A 17516-nucleotide genomic window follows, 5' to 3' on the forward strand; every position below is an offset into this window, starting at 1 on the left:
CTGGAAAACATTGAGTTTTGTAAACTGAAGGCATGGACAAGGTCAGCAATCTGTCAAGTAAAAATCCTATAGAAAAATTAATGCCAAAAAAGTTGATCAATAAATATGCTGTTTCTGAAGGTATAAATCAGCAGTTCTCTTAAATAGTGAAAAAGACTAAAATAGCTTTAACATTAGTTCTGTATTAAGTCAGGTAAAATATGTTTGTACCACCAAAAATATGTGATTTTGATGTGTTTTCCATATTTTGTCTACTTGCAACACCTTGCTATTGACTGCACGTTTATTTAAATTTGTTAGAAATGGACTCAGCAGCTGGAATCCCGACAAAGCTGAAGTCAATGGGAGTTTTTCCATCGACTTCAGTGAAGCCAGGATTTCACACAGTATTTGCAACCTCAGGCCTTGAAAATTTAAGTATATGAGTAACTTTTTCACCACCTCCATCTCTCAGCCCTCACTGGAACAACCTTGGGCTACCAAATGTTGTAGATGCATTTGTTCTGCCATAGCTGTCTCTGGGGTAGGATTAGCCTTGTTCTTTCATACTGTGGGGTTTGGATTTTTTTTGGCAGTACTTCCTAAACTGGATAGTCCCATTATGAGATTGTTTGTTAGATAACCACACCCTCCCAATAGTTAGGAAACATAAATCAATCTAGTCTTATAAGACCATTCATATTTGAGACATGATCTATGCTACAAACGTGTATATATAGCTATGAGAGCTTGAATCAAAGACATAAAAACCAGGAAAACAATAAGCAATGAAACTATATTATCTTCAACTTCAACATACTTTTTATTTATCCTTTGCAGATATATTTAAATAATGCATTTGCTCTGGATTCAGCATGGATACATCCTGAGGAATCAAGAATCTTCCTGGGACACGAGAAGCCTCTTTTAATGACAAATCAAGTAGCTATGGCTATATCTAGGCCAGCTACTGCCTCAAGGCCTCTTCCCACAGTGGTGTTAACACCTCAACCCATACCAGGTTAGTAATAAATCACTGTGAACACTTTTTTTTTCACTATGCATTTTCATTCTATTGATCTTATTTTTACTTTAGGTAGTGGCTTCAGTCCTGCATTCTTTTCTCTGACAAAATTCCCATTTTGGTTGTAACCTTGATAACAAGGTCCAGAACAAGAACATTTCACCTTTATTTAAATTTTAAAAATGATGTGAAAAGAGAAAGTATAAACTTATGGAAAATTAGAAGCCAGATTCCTCAGCAACCAGCAATCCCACTCCATTGACCTAGGGTATAGCCAGCCCAATGATGACTTGGTTTATCTTCAAACACACTAATGAGATTGCTGACATAATATTTAATGTGTAATTTTAACATCAGTTGCTTATTTTTAGAATTTGATACAGTCTGTGTATAGACAGTTAGTTATTAATAGAACACTAACTGATCCATCAGTTCATTAAAACTAACTTATGCAAGATAGCATGCATGAAATAAATTCCATTAATCTACATAAATAAGTATGTTACAGTAGCCAGTGGTGCAATAATATATGTGCTACTGCTATATTTTATACCTGGAAAAGGTCAGAAAATGTATTGCTGCAAAGATGGATATGACTTTTCACTAGTATTGTGTTGTATTGATCTAACATACTGGTTGCTCCATGGAAAACACTAATAAATAATTAGAATAAAGATAATTGAAGCACAAATGTAGATACTCAAATTAAAAAACAAGATACATTTTAAAACAAATGTCTGTCTTACTGAGATCAAAGCTAATGCCATTTTAAACGATGGCAAAACCATAGCTGCCCCCAGCCTTCATTATTATGGAATTGTTCTTAATCTGAAACTGTGCTCTAGACATGTAATTTTCTACCTTCTTGTATTTTCTCAATTTTCTGCGACATGTAATACGGCAACATTCTTTTGGATAATGCAGGGATTCATTATGAGGGGGAAAATCCATTTTCTGTCTGTTTTACCAGACTCTCTTATTTTAATTATCAGTTAATCTTATCTAGCTTTTAGGAATTAAGCAGAATATTGCATATGATTTCTGTATGTCAATGGTTTTAATAATACTTTACAATAAGCTGCCTTCTGTTCTTGCCACTACTAATTATTGATCAACTTTAGTGCTGTTCAGATTTCCATAATGGATGATGGGGACCATAAATAAGCATACTGATGGGCAAAACAATTATACTACTTATGCATCTCTACCTGGATGATTTTTACTTAATTTGTGTCCCCAAAATGTATGCATTGTTTGAAGTTTATATCTGTGGCTGGCTGCCATGTTGATGGATGCTTTTATAAATGCCTGATGGAGTGTATTTGGAAGTAAAATACTGGTTCCCACATGCATTGGTGGTCTAGGAACTGGTAACATTGATATTTTTTTCCTCTGACTTCTGTCTACAAGTACCTCCCAGTAGTAATACACAAAGAGGGCCTAATACTGTAGTGCTAAATTAAGTAAAACTCACATTAATGTAATTAAATGTAGACTACTGGAGTTAGTCTGCTCCAGCTCCCATTGAAGTCTATGAATGGGATTTTGAAAAGCAGCAAAATGAATTACATGCCTAATTCACATTGATTTTCAATGAGAGTTAGGTGCCTAACATACTTTGGAGCTTTTGAAATTCCCACTCATTAAGAAATACTTTCCCGCCACCCACCCCCCTCCTCCGACCCTCTGTTAAGTTTATTTCTATGCTGGGGACTGGAAATGCCATGTTTGCATTTCTTGGAGTTTCTTCATCATTCTTATATTGAAGGTGGATTTGGGCCATCTACCTCTATGGTTGTGGATCCCCCCCAAGGTCCTGGACCATCAACCAGAGGCCTGGTCCATCTACACTAAATTCAATGAGGAGTTTTTCCTGAATAAGTATCACAGGATCGAGTCTACTATTAGCAATCAAATAGACAAACAGGGTCAATCCTCAGCTGGTATAAATCAGTATAGTTCCACTGACTTCACTTTCTTAGCTCTTGTTCTTGTGTTGTGTGTCTGGCAGAAGTCTTCTGATCATGCCGAGTTTCTCCATTACAAATTCACTCTTCCTTCATTTAGTTGTGCCATCTTCTTAGCTCTACTTCTCCTTCCTCAGTGAATCTGATACCTACATTTCCAGCCATCTTTGAAGTCTCTCCACAGTCCCCTTCCTGCCTTTCTCTATACCATCTTCTTTCTCTGTCACGGAATGCACCATCATCTCCTCCAAGTTATTCATACACATAACCTGGGTATCATCTTCGACGGCCCACCCAGTCCATGTCTAAAACACATTGCTACTTCCTACACAATACCTCTAAAATCCATCTTTCCATTTCTCCAAACAGCTAAAACTCTCTTCCAAATTGTCCTCATTTCATGTTTTGACTATTGTAACCGCCTCCTCTCTGGTTTGGACTACTGCATCTTTGCCCCTTCAAGTTCACTCAAAATGATCATCTGCCTGGCTCATTGCTCTGCCCACCTCATGCCATCAGCGCTTTCAATGGCTCCCTTTTCATCTCCACATCAAACATAAGCTTTTTGAGTTAAATCCTGTCCCCACTGAAGTCAATGGGAGTTTTGCCATTGATCTCAAGGGGGTCAGGATTTCACTTCTTTGTGTTCACCTTTTAAACCCTTCACCCCATTCAATGATGCTCCCCTAATAACATATCATGATGCCAGTCCCTGCCTTTATTTCTGCAATGTTCTCAGCCTTTACTTTCTACCAGTCAGCTTCACTTTCAAATACCTTTGCACTTTCTTCTATTTTGCCCTTTATGCAGAAGAAAAACTTCCTGATATAATTAAATTTAACATTCCTGTAGGGGAGAAAATTCCAAATAAACTCACGACAATAGTTTTTAACTTCAAGAAGGGGCATTACACAAACATGAGGAAGCTAGTTAAATGGAAATTAAAAGGTACAGTCACAAGAGTGAAATGCCTGCAAGTTGCATTGAAACTTTTAAAAAAACAACATAATAGAGGCTCAAACTAAATGTGTACCCCACCAAAAAAACAATAAGAGGATCAAAAAAAAAAGAAACAATGGCTAAACAACAGAGTAAAAGAGGCAGTTAGAGATAAAAACACATCAATTAAAAACTGGAAGTAAAGTCTTTTTGAGGGAAATAGAAAGGAACATAAACTCTGGCAAGTCAAGTGTAAAAGTATAGTTAGGCAGGCCAAAAAAGCATTTATAGAGAAATCAGTATAAAGACACAAAAACTAAAAGTGCATCAGAAACAAGAAATCTCCCAAATAATCAGTGGGACCACTGGACAGTTAAGGTGCTAAAGGAGCACTCAAGGAAGACAAGGCAAATTAATTCTTTGCATCGGTCTTCACTGCAGAGGATGTGAGGGACATTCTCACATGTAAACCATCTTTAGGTGGCAAATCTGAGGAACTGTCCCAGATTGAGGTGTCAGTAGAAGAGAATACGGAACAAATTGATAAACAGTAATAAGTCACCAGGACTAGATAGTGTTCACTATTGCTTAAATCAGTCTTTGTACCAGATGACTGAAAGGTAGCTAATGTAGAGTTGATTTCTTTTTTTTTTAAACTCCAGAGGTGATCCTGACAATTACAGGTCAGCAAGCCTAATTTCAGTAGCTGGCAAATTGGTTGGTTGAAACTGTGGTAAAGAATAGAATAATCAACCACATAGGTGGATATAGTATGCTGGGGAAGAGTCAACTTGGCTTTTCTAAAGGGAAAGTACACTTCACCTATCTGTTAGAATTCTTTGAGGGTATCAACAAATATAGACAGGGTGATTCAGTTGGTATAGTTGTACTTGGACTTTCAGAAAGCCTTTGCCAAGGTCCAACACCAAAGGATGTTAAGCAAAGTAAGCAGTTTAAGATAAGAGAGAAGGTCCTCATGATCAAAAATTGTTTAAAAGCTAGGAAACAAAGAGTAGGAATAAATGGTCAGCTTTCACAGTGGAGAGATGCAAATAGAGTCTCCCAAGAATCTGGAACCAGTGCTGTTCAATGTATTCATAAAACCATATGGAAAAAGGAGTAAACAATGAGCTGGCAATGTTTGCAGTTGATAACTTTTTCTTGAGTAATTTTGTAAGCCCAAAGATTACTTTAAAAAGTTACAAAGGGATCTCACTAAATTGTGTGACTGGACAACAAAATGGGAGCTGGAATTCAATGTTGATAAATGCAAAGTAATGCACACTGAAAAACATAATCCCAGCTCTTCATGCAAAATGATGGGGTCTAAATTAGCTGTTAGTAACAGTGAATAGTTCTCTGAAAACATCTACTTCTTTACACAAAGTACAGAAGAACTCATTGCCAGGGGATGCCATGAAAGGGAAAAGTATAATTGGGTTTAAAAAAGAAATAGATAAGTTCATGGAGTATAGGTCCATCAATGGCTGTTAGCCAAGATGGTCAGTGACATCCTTGCTCTGTGTGTCCCTAAGCCTGTGACTGCCAGAATCAGTGACTGGTGATAGGTTGGATTACTTAGTAACTGTCCTGCTTGGTTCATTCCCTCTCAAGCATCTGGCTACTGTCTGAAGACAGGATACTGGATTAGACGGTTCCAGTATGGCTGGTCTTATGTTCTTATTATTCATTCATCCCCTGCCTTATTTTCCAATTCCCTTCTTAAAACTCACCTCTGCTGGGATACCTACAAAACACTGTCTACTGACTATGGCTATTATAGTGATTATTCCTCTTTCCCTTCCTCTCTTTTCTTATTTCCTCATACTTATTCATTTACCCATCCCTGCCATTTCTCACCCTCTTTCTACCTTCAATGTAAAAAAAAAATAAAGAAAAATAACAGAATTGTGCCAATTCTTCACCATATTTATTTGCTTTTATGCCTTCTTTATCTTCAACCCTTCATCTATTTTGTGTCTTTTAAGCCCTCCAGGATAGACATTTTCATTTAGCTGTAATTTGTACAGTGTCCATCTCAGTGGGGCTCCAATCTTATGTAAGGTCTGTGCATGCTATAACAATAGATGTTGTCACTGTGGAAATCAATAGCATTCTCCTGAAGCCACAAATGTTGTCTAATCTTTCCTGGACTGAACTGTTGGAGCATGCACACAACAAAGGGTTGAAGGGAGGCAGAGAGAAGGGGAATGCAAAGGCCATGGCTAGTATGGGCTCTTAAAACCTGCTGCAAACCTTCTGTTCTCTGTATCCTCTCTAGCTGTGGCACACAGCAGGGACTTTTATCCACTAGGAAAGCTGCAATGTAGGGACAGCAAATAGGTCTAGTGATGCTAAAGCCACCATACTCTATAATGTTTTGAATAGCAGAAGGGTTGAGCCTTTATTGCATTACAAATCCTAACATTTCAGATTACTTGACACAGAACTATAAAAGGAAATGGAAACCCACACCACTTGGAATCAGATGCTTCAGCGGCAAATTGTGGAAGATGCTGGTCCTACTTAGATCAGAATGGTTCCCTTGGTTTAAAAAAAAAAAACCATGGGAGACTCTTGTCCACTCAAGCCCGTACATTGGATCCATACCAGGAGTCAGTTATTAGTATCAATGTCTTTTGTTTCTTCAGTTTAATGGCCATTTTAGAATGAAAAAAGAAAATTAATTAAGAATAGGCTTGTTGGATTCAATTTTTCTTTTATAATTTTGATGGATAATATTGATGTTTCTTTTTTTAAGCTTTTTTTTTAATTTTCACAATTATGGGAAACTGGGAGTGTGAGGAGGTGTCAGGCAGTAGGGAGGTCAGACAATTATTTATTGAAAGGAAACCTTGAGATTCAAAAAGTTATAGCTTTATAACTATTAAAACACATTGTCAAGATCATATATCAAAATATACAAAGTAAATAGTCATAAGTCAAGCTAATAAATTCTCAAGCAGTATTTTTCTTTGTTTACATTTCTATTATTGATATAAATATTTGATTTGTATGTGTACAGTGTAATTGATATTTTCTGATAAAAATCTAATCTTTCCTAGACTAACTATGAACTCGTGGGGACTGGTAAATGCTAACATGCATAATTTAGTGCTAACACACATAATTTGGCAGTTACACATATTAGGTACTAGAAATTATTATTTGTTCTGAAGAAAAGTAATCGTTTATTATTACCTGGCAGATAAAAATGGATTAAAAACCCTTATGCACTTACAATTTTATTTATCTAAAGAAAATAATGACACATTATTTTCTCACCCAGAAATGATTGTTTATTTTTTTTATTTCCACCAGACAAAGCAATATCCTGTATTTTATGTTGGGGATACAGTGCCTACATCTTTTTGCAAGGAAAATAATTTATATTTTTCTCTACTACATTGTGCAATCTGCCATATGGAATAAAGTCATGGTTGGTTTCTTATGAGTCGGATGTGCCTTCTTTTTCTTGTATAGCTATCTTGTCCCCACTTAGGTGGTGAGACAACCCAAAGCTATATGAACACTGGAAATCTTTCCAGGAGTCTTGAATTAGCTGTCTAAACTGGTCATAGTCTTCAGAACTGGTTCCATGTGTTGAGTTGAATTTTTAGGAATTCCTTGGGATTTTTGTGAGATTTTTTGGGGGGGGGGGGGTGAGGGGGGAGCATGAGGAAAATATCTCTTATGTTTCATATCATTACTATTAAAATTATTGTTGTTTTAATGTTTCAAGATTTGTGGTTACAGTTTGTTGGCAGGTTTGCTTCTCAATCACTGTTATGCAGGCAATGTTCCTTTTTTTTTTAAAGTAGTACACTTTTTATTAGTGTTCAAAAAGGCTTTCCATAAAATCTTATAGAAAAAGCCTTTCATGTAGCATGCTGTGAGGGTGAGACGAAGAGTTATAAATAGAAATGTATCTTCATTATATTAAGAAACAGCGTTGCTGCTACTTAAATAGAAGTAACATATTCCATTTTACGAAGTATCCCAAAATACTTGACTGCTGATTACAATCAGTACAGGCAAAATGTACAAGTAAACTCAAATATATAGTGAGTTACAACCCCTCATAGCCTGCTAAGAGAGAATGCAGATGCAATGTTGCTGGATGCCAACACATCGGGCCGTTCTTAAGCAACTGGACAAACACTCATCTAGGCAGTCTGAGAACCTGTGCTACTCTGACATGTGGAGGGGCTTCATTTGGTTTGTTAGATAAATGATGGTGTAATGTCTAAATCCACCCATCCCATTAGAGCTGAGCAAAATTCTGAGAACTTCCACATTTGTTTAGTCATGAAATATTTTGGCATTCCTGAGAAATTTTTGTTTGGATTATAAAACCTCAGTTTGACATTAAACTGTGTTTCCCAGTTGCCTTATGGGATTTGTAGTTCTGCCTCCCATTCTTTCATCTGGACCAAGCTCCCTGGCCAGACTACACCTTCCATAATGCATTAATCATGTGGCTCCTATGATGCAGAAGAAATACTTTATGGGAAGTGTTGTCCTCCAAAGAGACTGGCCCATGAGAGAAAACGTTGGCTAAAACTCCCGTTTCTGTAAGGCAATGTGACTGTAGTTTAATGTTTTTAGAACTGACTTGAGATTAAACATTTTTGATCAGTTCCAAATTTGAAATGTTTTGGCTGAACCAATCTGAAATAAAATATTTAATTTAATTTTTCTAAAATTAAATCAATTTTTTCAGCAAAAGGAAAATTTGTTTTGATGAAATTGCATTTTCATTTGCAAAAAGAAAAGGAGTACTTGTGGCACCTTAGAGACTAACAAATTTATTAGAGCATAAGCTTTCGTGAGCTACAGCTCACTTCATCGGATGCATCTGATGAAGTGAGCTGTAGCTCACGAAAGCTTATGCTCTAATAAATTTGTTAGTCTCTAAGGTGCCACAAGTACTCCTTTTCTTTTTGCGAATACAGACTAACACGGCTGCTACTCTGAAACATTTTCATTTGCAAAATCATTCCAATGGACAATTCCTGACTAGCTCTCCCATCAACACACTGTGGCTCAAAGAAGCAAATCTTCTGCTTCTTTCATCTGCTTGAAGGGAAATATCCAAAGGGATGTCCTTTTTCATATTTGGTAAAGTATGCAGAAGGCTTTAAGATCTTTAGATGAAACATCTTAATAATAGATGTTGTTTCCAGCCCCTCCCATAATAAGGTCACTATTATTCCTATTTTAAGACTCCATCTTCAGTAGGTTATAATCTCGCTGACTCTTTTTTTGAAAATTTTAACTAATATATTTCATCCGTTTCCAAGAACAAAGATAGGGAAAATACATTGTCTTGCCCATGTCAAATTCTAGTGACCTTTTCTTTGAACAGTTCTAACCTCCATGCCTTAGACCATGGACTTGAAATTTGGCAAAGGAGTGTCCTTTGTTTCAGGGGTATACTCTTTCCTGTCCCTGTAAAAATCTGCTCAAATTTGGCAAATTATAAGCTTTTGAAAAATTGCAGTTCACACATGCTCAATAGAGATTTTTTTACAATTTTAGCTGCTAAATTTCCTGAAGATTTGATCTCCAATGAGTATGATCCAGCCTTTCAGTTGCTGTTTTAGGCCATGCTGGATCCAGGTCTGGGTAGTTAAACTGAGAGCAGTGAGCCTGTCTGTCCCGTGCTATCAATGAGCTTGCTGGGCCCAGGCAGCATGGTGGAAGAAATGACCTGGTTCAAAGGGGGACAACAGCCAGATCTGCAGCGGGAGGGGAGAACGGAGTAGATTGGGACAAAGAGTTTGTGGATGGGGGTGGAAAGTGGAACTGGCTGGACAAGGAGATTGGGAGCAGAAGGAGAGTAGTACTGGCTGGGCAAGGAGATGGCAATGAAGGGCAGAGCCTGGAAGTTGGGTGCAGGTGTGAGAGACCAGGACTGGTTGGGCAATGAGGCTGAAACTGGGAAATGGAAAAATAGAGTGGACTGGGAGTTAGTAGGTGGTGGGAGACTATAATTAGATGAGGACCTATCGCAGGGGGAGAGATTGCAACTGGCTGGGCAAGGAGATTGGGACTAAGAACCAGTGGTGCAGAGTAAAGAGGTGAGTGGGCAGTTGAGACAGATTTGAGGAATAGCTAGTATCCTGGGGGAGAACTTGATGGACTGGGCATAAAGATGGGGACAAGAATCTGGGACAAAGACATGGGGAGTGTGATTGGATGAGGAACCTGGTTGGGACAGGGCTGATTGGAGGCCAGTGCGGTGGTGAGGAAGAAAGATCAGATGAGGAACCAGGAAGGAGAGAACTGGGACTGGTGGGAAAGGAGGCTGAGAGTTGGGGGTGGGGAGAGGAGACTGAACCAGGGAGTCCAGAGGCCTGAAACTAGGACTTGCTATGAAGAAGACTGGAACTTGGTGGGATGATAAGCTTGAGAAATTGAATTGGGACTAGCTAGATGAGGAGGATGGGACTGGGTCAAGGAACCAGGGATGGAGAAGAGACAGGAATGGGACAAGGACAAGTTGAAGGAAATAGAACAGAAGCAGTCATGCTGTGGGGAGGGTGTTGAAATGAGTAGAAGTCTGTGCCCATTAGGGAGCACTAACTTCCAGAGCCTGGAATGGAACCCATGATTCCTGAGTCTCACCGTTCCTCTTCTGTCAGCAAATATCTGTGAAACCCATAGGCAAAGTGACCCAGGCCCCTCTAAAAAGAACATAACAACAGCCATACTGGGTCAGACCAAATGTTCATCTAGCCCAATATCCTGTCTTCCAACAATGACCAATGCCAGGTGTGTCATAGGGAATGGACAGAACACGTAATCATCAAGTGAGCCATCCTCTGTTGTCCATTTCCAGCATCTTGCAAAACTGAGGCTAGGGATACCATTCCTTCCCAACCTGGTTAATAGCCATTAATGGACCTATCCTCCATGAATTTATCTAGTTCTCTTTTTGAACCCTGTTATAATCTTGGCTTTCACAACAGCCTCTGGCAAGGAGTTCCACAGGTTGACAATGTGTTGTATGCTGACCCACATAGAGGATGACAACCTTCTACGGCTATCAGTTACTCTGTTAGATCAGGTGGCAGAGGTCTGTATGGTGGATCTAAAGTTTCCCGTCCTGCTGATGACCCATGTGAGTACATATGATGGAATTTGTTTATTCAGTTGTTTTTTGTTTTTAATAAAAACCTAGTAAATTACAGACACAAAAATATTTTAAAAGAATATTAAGGTTGCAAAGGCAAGCACTTAAGACCTTAATTCATATCCATTACAAAACAATCTTTAATTACAGGATCACATACTATTGTTAGCTCAGCACCCCTGGTTTGTTTAAGTGCACAGGTTGGACTTGTTCTGAGGATGAATCGGCAGTGTATTGAAGGAGGTAGATCCCTGCTTCATTTGTTGCTAAAGTTGGAAGGTATGTAAGTGAGAAGGGATTGCAGGAAAAGAAAGGATGATGTCACAGTACAAGGGTGAGCCATTCTTTAGACCTCTTTTAGTCCCTCATAAATGCATCCCTCAGTGAGAGGCTTGGCTTCCTTCATATTCCTCAAGGGTGGAACCACATGGTTCAAACACTGTGGAACTGGATCTCTGGATGGTAGATGGGAGATTTTGCTATGTTTAATAAGTAGGTATTGATTTTTGTGTCTTCTCTGTGATGCTTTTATCCTAAGAAAAAATGTTTCTGCTAAGAGAGAGCTTTGTGGTAACTTGTAGCTGCTAGCCATGCTGGTCATAGCCCTTGGAGAGAAAGCAAAGCACAGGTGCAGGCTGTTAGGTAGACTGGCTTTCTGTGGTTACTGCAGTGTATGGCAGGGGGCTGTGTGGCCTTAAGACTCCTGGTCAGAAAGCAGTGGGACAAGGGTCCCTGCCCAGACACAGGTGATGAGACCTGATAGGACCAGAAAGCAGGCCTGAATTAGTTTAAATTCAAGCTATTTATCCAAAAGTCATGTCTTTGTCTATTGGTGTCTGGAGAATCCAGTTTGAACTATTATATGCAAGCATCTCCAGGTGGTGGCACTTTTCAGGTGCTACAGCCTGAGTGAATTTGCCTAATCATTTCCCACAGCTTTTAGTTCCTGGAGGAAGTGTGGTTACTCTCTCCCATGAAATTACATACAATTCCTGGCCCAAAATGATTCATAAAATTAATACTGCCAAAGATACTGCATGAAATTGCCATATCTGTCTCACCGGATAAATAGTACTCTGCTTTACGAGAGCTGGCTAGTCACTGGTTAACCCTGTCATTACCCCTGAGAGAACAGGACTGCCTGTGCTGAACTAAGGTGAGACCTGAATGTGAATTACAGGAATCTGCAGATGTAGGTCCCCAGTCTGGAGGGAGAGGATCACAGGATACTGCCCTGAGAAATGTAATAGCCAGAAGCCTAAGTGGAGTGCCCTCAAGGAAGCCACCTAGAGATCAGAAGTGCAATTAGCTCAGGAAGTATCACAATCATGTTAGGATTAAGTGATGTTTTTGCAAATAGGCATGGCTCCTTTCCAGCTACTATATTAGTGAGTGCTGAATACCTTAAATATGGCAACCTTTGTAGAAAAATTAATATTAAACTCTGTATATAATCCTGATTAAACATATATCTGTGTATCTCTATTGATTTCAGATCAGCTATTCCTGATTTACACTAATATAAGCAAGACCCTGGGTTCTTTGCAATACTCAGAGACCCAGATTATGTGGCCTGGAGCCTTGAATTATGTGATAGAATTTCCAGACGGTTGACACTCTGACCCCTAAGTCCCAACTGCCCTTCCTCATTCCAATTAATATAATATCTGTGTTGTATGTTTATTCTGATAATAAATTCAGCTTATTTTACACAGGACCCAAGATGACAATTTTTTTTTCTGTTCTGCACTAGACCTTTGTATTTAAAAATGTAAACTGCATTGTACAGGTGTCAGGTAGAAGCTAGAAGTTCTGCCATTGGTGAGGGGGGGGAGGGATAGTTCAGTGGTTTGAGCATTGGCTTGCTAAACCCAGGGTTGTGAGCCCAATCCTTGATGGGGCCATTTAGGGATCTGGGACAAAAATTGGGGATTGGTCCTGCTTTAAGCAGGGGGTTGGACTAGGTGACCTCCCGAGGTCCCTTTCAACCTTGATATTCTATGATAGCTGACAGTAAAGGCCTTTGGCACTCAGGAAGATGAAGGGAATTTTGATTCTGGCTTCAGGAGTCATTTGGCGATGTGGGGAGGATGTATCTCCTTTTTTCCTCCCCATTTTGGGAAGGGTGGTGCTGACTTCAGGTTTGGGAACAGGATTGAATTTCTCATTTCTCATCTCTGAAATCATTGATGGCAACTAGCTGTCCTTTCACACAGTTCCCCAGTATCAGCCACTACATCCAGCAATGTCAGAGAAGGACAGTAGCTTGATTTTTTTTCTGCTAAAATAACTGATTGTGAAATAATTAATAATGTTGTAATCAGAAGACTCCTAATTAGGGAACTAATGATATCCTATCCTGCATTCCAGCTCAAGGGAGTAGAAGGAATTTAAAGCACCACCTTACTTATTCCCACAGGCGCACCATACCTCTGCTTTCTGAGCAATAGAGGTGGCAGGGCCTTAAGGGGTCTCTGGAGCTGCTACATCACCACTTTGTACAGGTGGGTGGGAGTGGGTGAAACCTTGACACTGAGCCTTCAACATATCTGGTAGCATAGTTACGCAGTTTGACAGGGAGGATCATCTCCTGTGACAGGTGTGGACCTGTCACTTCTTACTCCCTCCAGGGCTGATCCAGGGGTAGCACAGCCATATGCTGCCCCTTTCTGTGGGGTAGAGTTTGGCTTAAGGTTTCATTTGGTAAAAATGGGGCAACTCAGATCTCTCAACTCCTGTTTCAAGCTCTCTATAGACCACAGGCAAACATCACTGCAACACTTGAGATTTACATTTTTATAGGTGTCTTAGCTTTCTTAAGTGATAGACATAATTCCTTGTTAAGTGAAAGCTTGGATTCTGCAGCACAATTACTTAGTAAATTCAAAAACAAGACGAATTACATGGCAATATGCATGGCCACATGATGACATTATGCATGTGGTCAGAGGTGTGAGAGGGAAATCTGGCCCTTTGTTTATTCTGTTTACTAATTCCTTGATTCAGGCTATTAAACAAACAAGGAAATACACATTTAACAAATTGGGTTTTATGAATTAAAGAAATAAACCTTTGTCTTTTTTTTTTTTTTTTTTAAAAAAGGGTGTATATCTCCTCCTGTGTACAAATGTCTTAAATTTTAAAAGGCCAACAACTATAAAAAAGTTAACACATTTATAATCCTAAAGGGATTTAAGTGATATTTCATTTTATAGCACTTCAATTGCTACAAATATATTTATAAGGCTTGAAAAATATTTTAAATTATTTTTAAACATAATTTATAGATAAAGATGTAGCAGTTTCGAAGTGTTTTTCACTTTTTTACAAGTGTTGGCGTCAGTATTTCCCCCCACACTCTACTATTGAATGTGTATACAATATATGTTACAGAAAAAAGTATTTTAGAAATGTTTTAGAATTGTTAGATGTATCAACTGTTTTACAGTTTGTTATAAAGATATTATCAATACGTATGGAAGTGTTGCATGTAGGTACACTCTCATTGAAACACAGTTCTATCTGTATTAGACTGACATCTTTTGAAGATATGTGGTGAAGTAGAAAGAACTGCAAAATTAAAGTCTGACTAATTTTCTCATCAGAGCAAAGAAGACGCCATTTTAATACAAAAAGTCAGTCCCTGTGAGGCACTTAAAAAAATTATGGACGGGAATCTGCAAGACAAATTAAAACAAAATTAAAAGCAAACCCTATATATTTCACCCATCCTAATGAACAGATATAAAGCAAGTTGCAAGGAGCACTATACTGCTAGATTTAAATTATTCCACCCCTCCTAGATGACTGAAGTATTCCAATGGTTTTTAACTGTTTGACATAAGTGCTGGAATTAGGGGTGCTGGGAGTACTGCTGCATAAAATGGTTTCCGCTATAAACAGGGTTTACAGTTTGGTTCAATGGCTCTCAGCACCCCTACCATAAAAATTGTTCTAGCACCTCTGCTGCTTGATGCAATCACAGAATTTACTTTTCTTTGTGAATGACTTGATTTTGCTGTTTTAATTTTTTTCGGTTGATCTTATGAGAAAGATCTTTTATAAAAGTCCATTGTAGGCAGAATTAAGAAAAAAAAGACTGTAAGCCTGTAAAACTGGAGAACATTTTAAAATGACTTTAATCAGTTAATTTGCACACTGAGATTCTATAGTACAAAGAACTTTTTTTTAAAAGAAGAGCTGAAATTGCCCTCTTCAGATAGGACTGAACCTGTAAATTCCAGTGGCATCCAAAATCCTTATTTCTGTTTTGTTAAAGAAAAGAAAAAGCCTTTTCTGTTGATCCTAGAGAAAAAATGTAATGGTTGTAACTGTTAGTAGTAGCAATAATGAGAGAGCAAATTTTGATATGTCCTTTATGGCTGCAGAGAAAGAAGTCATAAAAGGAACATGAGGTTGGGAGGACATTGGGCAGACAAAACAGCAGCACAGAATCTTGTTTCATTGACTTTGTCCATGACATACAGATAATGTGAATGGAAGAGGTATGCTATTGAGGAAGAGAAAAAGTGGGATAATTGTGCTCCATTTAGGTCATGAATCTGTGGTATGCTCTGTAGTATGGCTCCTCATGCTGGTTAGTCCTGTAGGTCTTTAGGAATAATGGTTCATTCTTTAAACACACCATGCATGAACTGTAATCAGAACTTCAGGATGTCTGAACGGTCAGATGGACATGAGGTCAAGAATAGGAAAGCAGGGACAATTCCTGAATCCTAAAACTACATGGATAACCCTGTGAGAGAATAAAGAAGCATGTCTAACAGGAACAGTTAGTCTTTGTCTGCTGTGTGTCTAGACACTTTACCATGTAATTGCCTATATAATGAATGTTTGGGGATCAAATGGCATCTGCTGTGGAACCTGGGTTATCTACCTACTCCCTTGTTTTCTTTAATCTTTGGTTGATTCACTTGTCCTTTCTTGTTCTTGTCTTTATGGCTGCCCCGCTATCTTGTTCTTCAGTTGTTTCATACATAAGTGTGCTGCCGTCATTTTAACAAAAGGCTCCCACAAATATTTTCCCTTTAACCTGTGGTAAACATCTTGTAGCAGGATGGTGGATGCCTGCTTGTAAAGAGGTGTGGTGAAGAACTGTGCAACATATTAATGTAAAGGAGTACTTGTGGCACCTTAGAGACTAACAAATTTATTTGAGCATAAGCTTTCATGAGCTACAGCTCACTTCATCGGATGAAGTGAGCTGTAGCTCACAAAAGCTTATGCTCAAATAAATTTGTTAGTCTCTAAGGTTCCACAAGTACTCCTTTTCTTTTTGTGAATACAGACTAACACGGCTGCAACTATGAAACATATTAATGTGTTTTTGCACTTAAATAGAAATCCTCTGTGATAAGCAACCATCTCTAGGTTTAAAAAAAAACTTTTAGAAGTGAACTTCACTGAAAAGCTTAGACTTTGTTTCTCAAACATATATTGATGATAGCGTAGAACATTATTCAACCTTTTCAAGTATCTGAGTGTTGACCTTATAGCAGTCATTCTAAGAAATGTTTTTGAAAATATCTGCTATCTGGCACAATCTGATATGTTCCAGAGAAGAAAGTTTTATCTGAATGATGTATTAGGATTTTTACATACGTCTTGTCTGCCAGGAATGATTTAATACTGTCCAGAGAGAGAGAGAGAGAGTAAACTCCATCAAAGGCAGGAAAATCACCAAAACTTTATTAAGTGATTGGTGAAATGTTAACAAAGTCCTGAAAACTTCTAGCACTTCACTAATTTCACCCACATGTGCTCATGGCAAGGCTGGGGGCATGGATCAGCATTTATGTCACACTCTCCATTAGTACCTAGCCTGGGCTAGGAAAGGGATAGCTCAATGGTTTGAGCATTGGCCTGCTAAACGCAGGGTTATGAGTTCAATCCTTGGGGGGGCATTTAGGAATCTGGGCCAAAAATTGGAGATTGGCCCTGCTTTGAGCAGGGGGTTGGACTAGATGACCTCCTGAGGTCCCTTCCAACCTTGGTATTCTATGATTCTAAGCTAATGATCCAAACAGCAGACCAAATTTGGTGATAATTCTGGTCATGTGCCATCTGAGGCATGTTGTGCATATGCTAAGAAGGTGCTGGCAGGGTGTAGTTTGCCCACTGTTCTAATGCCTATACTGTTGTTTTGTTTCTTTCCTTTACCCATTTTGAGAATTGTATCTTTATATTGCAGAATCCTTTTTTAATGAAAAAATCGAGCTAGAAGAGACCATTCTCCCTGCTTAATAACAGCCTTTTGGGAAACTGGTAGAAGAGTCTCTTTTCTTTATATACTTTGTCAGAGTCCATGAACAGTTAGAGGATATTTTTTCTGTTGTGTTGGTGACAGCAGAAAATCCCTGGAATTGGAAACACAGACTCTCTATCCAAGGGCAGACTACTGATGAAGATTTGATTAACTTAACCCATAGGCCCATGAGATCCCAGAAAG

General features: G+C 38.6%; 1 protein-coding gene across 1 annotated transcript in view; it reads left to right on the plus strand.

The window, feature by feature from the left end:
• The window catches only part of TCERG1L (transcription elongation regulator 1 like), a 223280-nt gene that overhangs the window by 2892 nt on the left and 202872 nt on the right, over window positions 1-17516 (plus strand). Inside the window, exon 3 of the mRNA XM_038408237.2 lies at window positions 820-1000. Within this exon, the coding sequence (XP_038264165.1) occupies window positions 820-1000 (181 nt within the window). The remainder of the gene's footprint in view (window positions 1-819; window positions 1001-17516) is intronic.

This window comes from Dermochelys coriacea, chromosome 7 (genome assembly GCF_009764565.3).
Source record: "Dermochelys coriacea isolate rDerCor1 chromosome 7, rDerCor1.pri.v4, whole genome shotgun sequence".
Classification (NCBI taxonomy): domain Eukaryota; kingdom Metazoa; phylum Chordata; order Testudines; family Dermochelyidae; genus Dermochelys; species Dermochelys coriacea.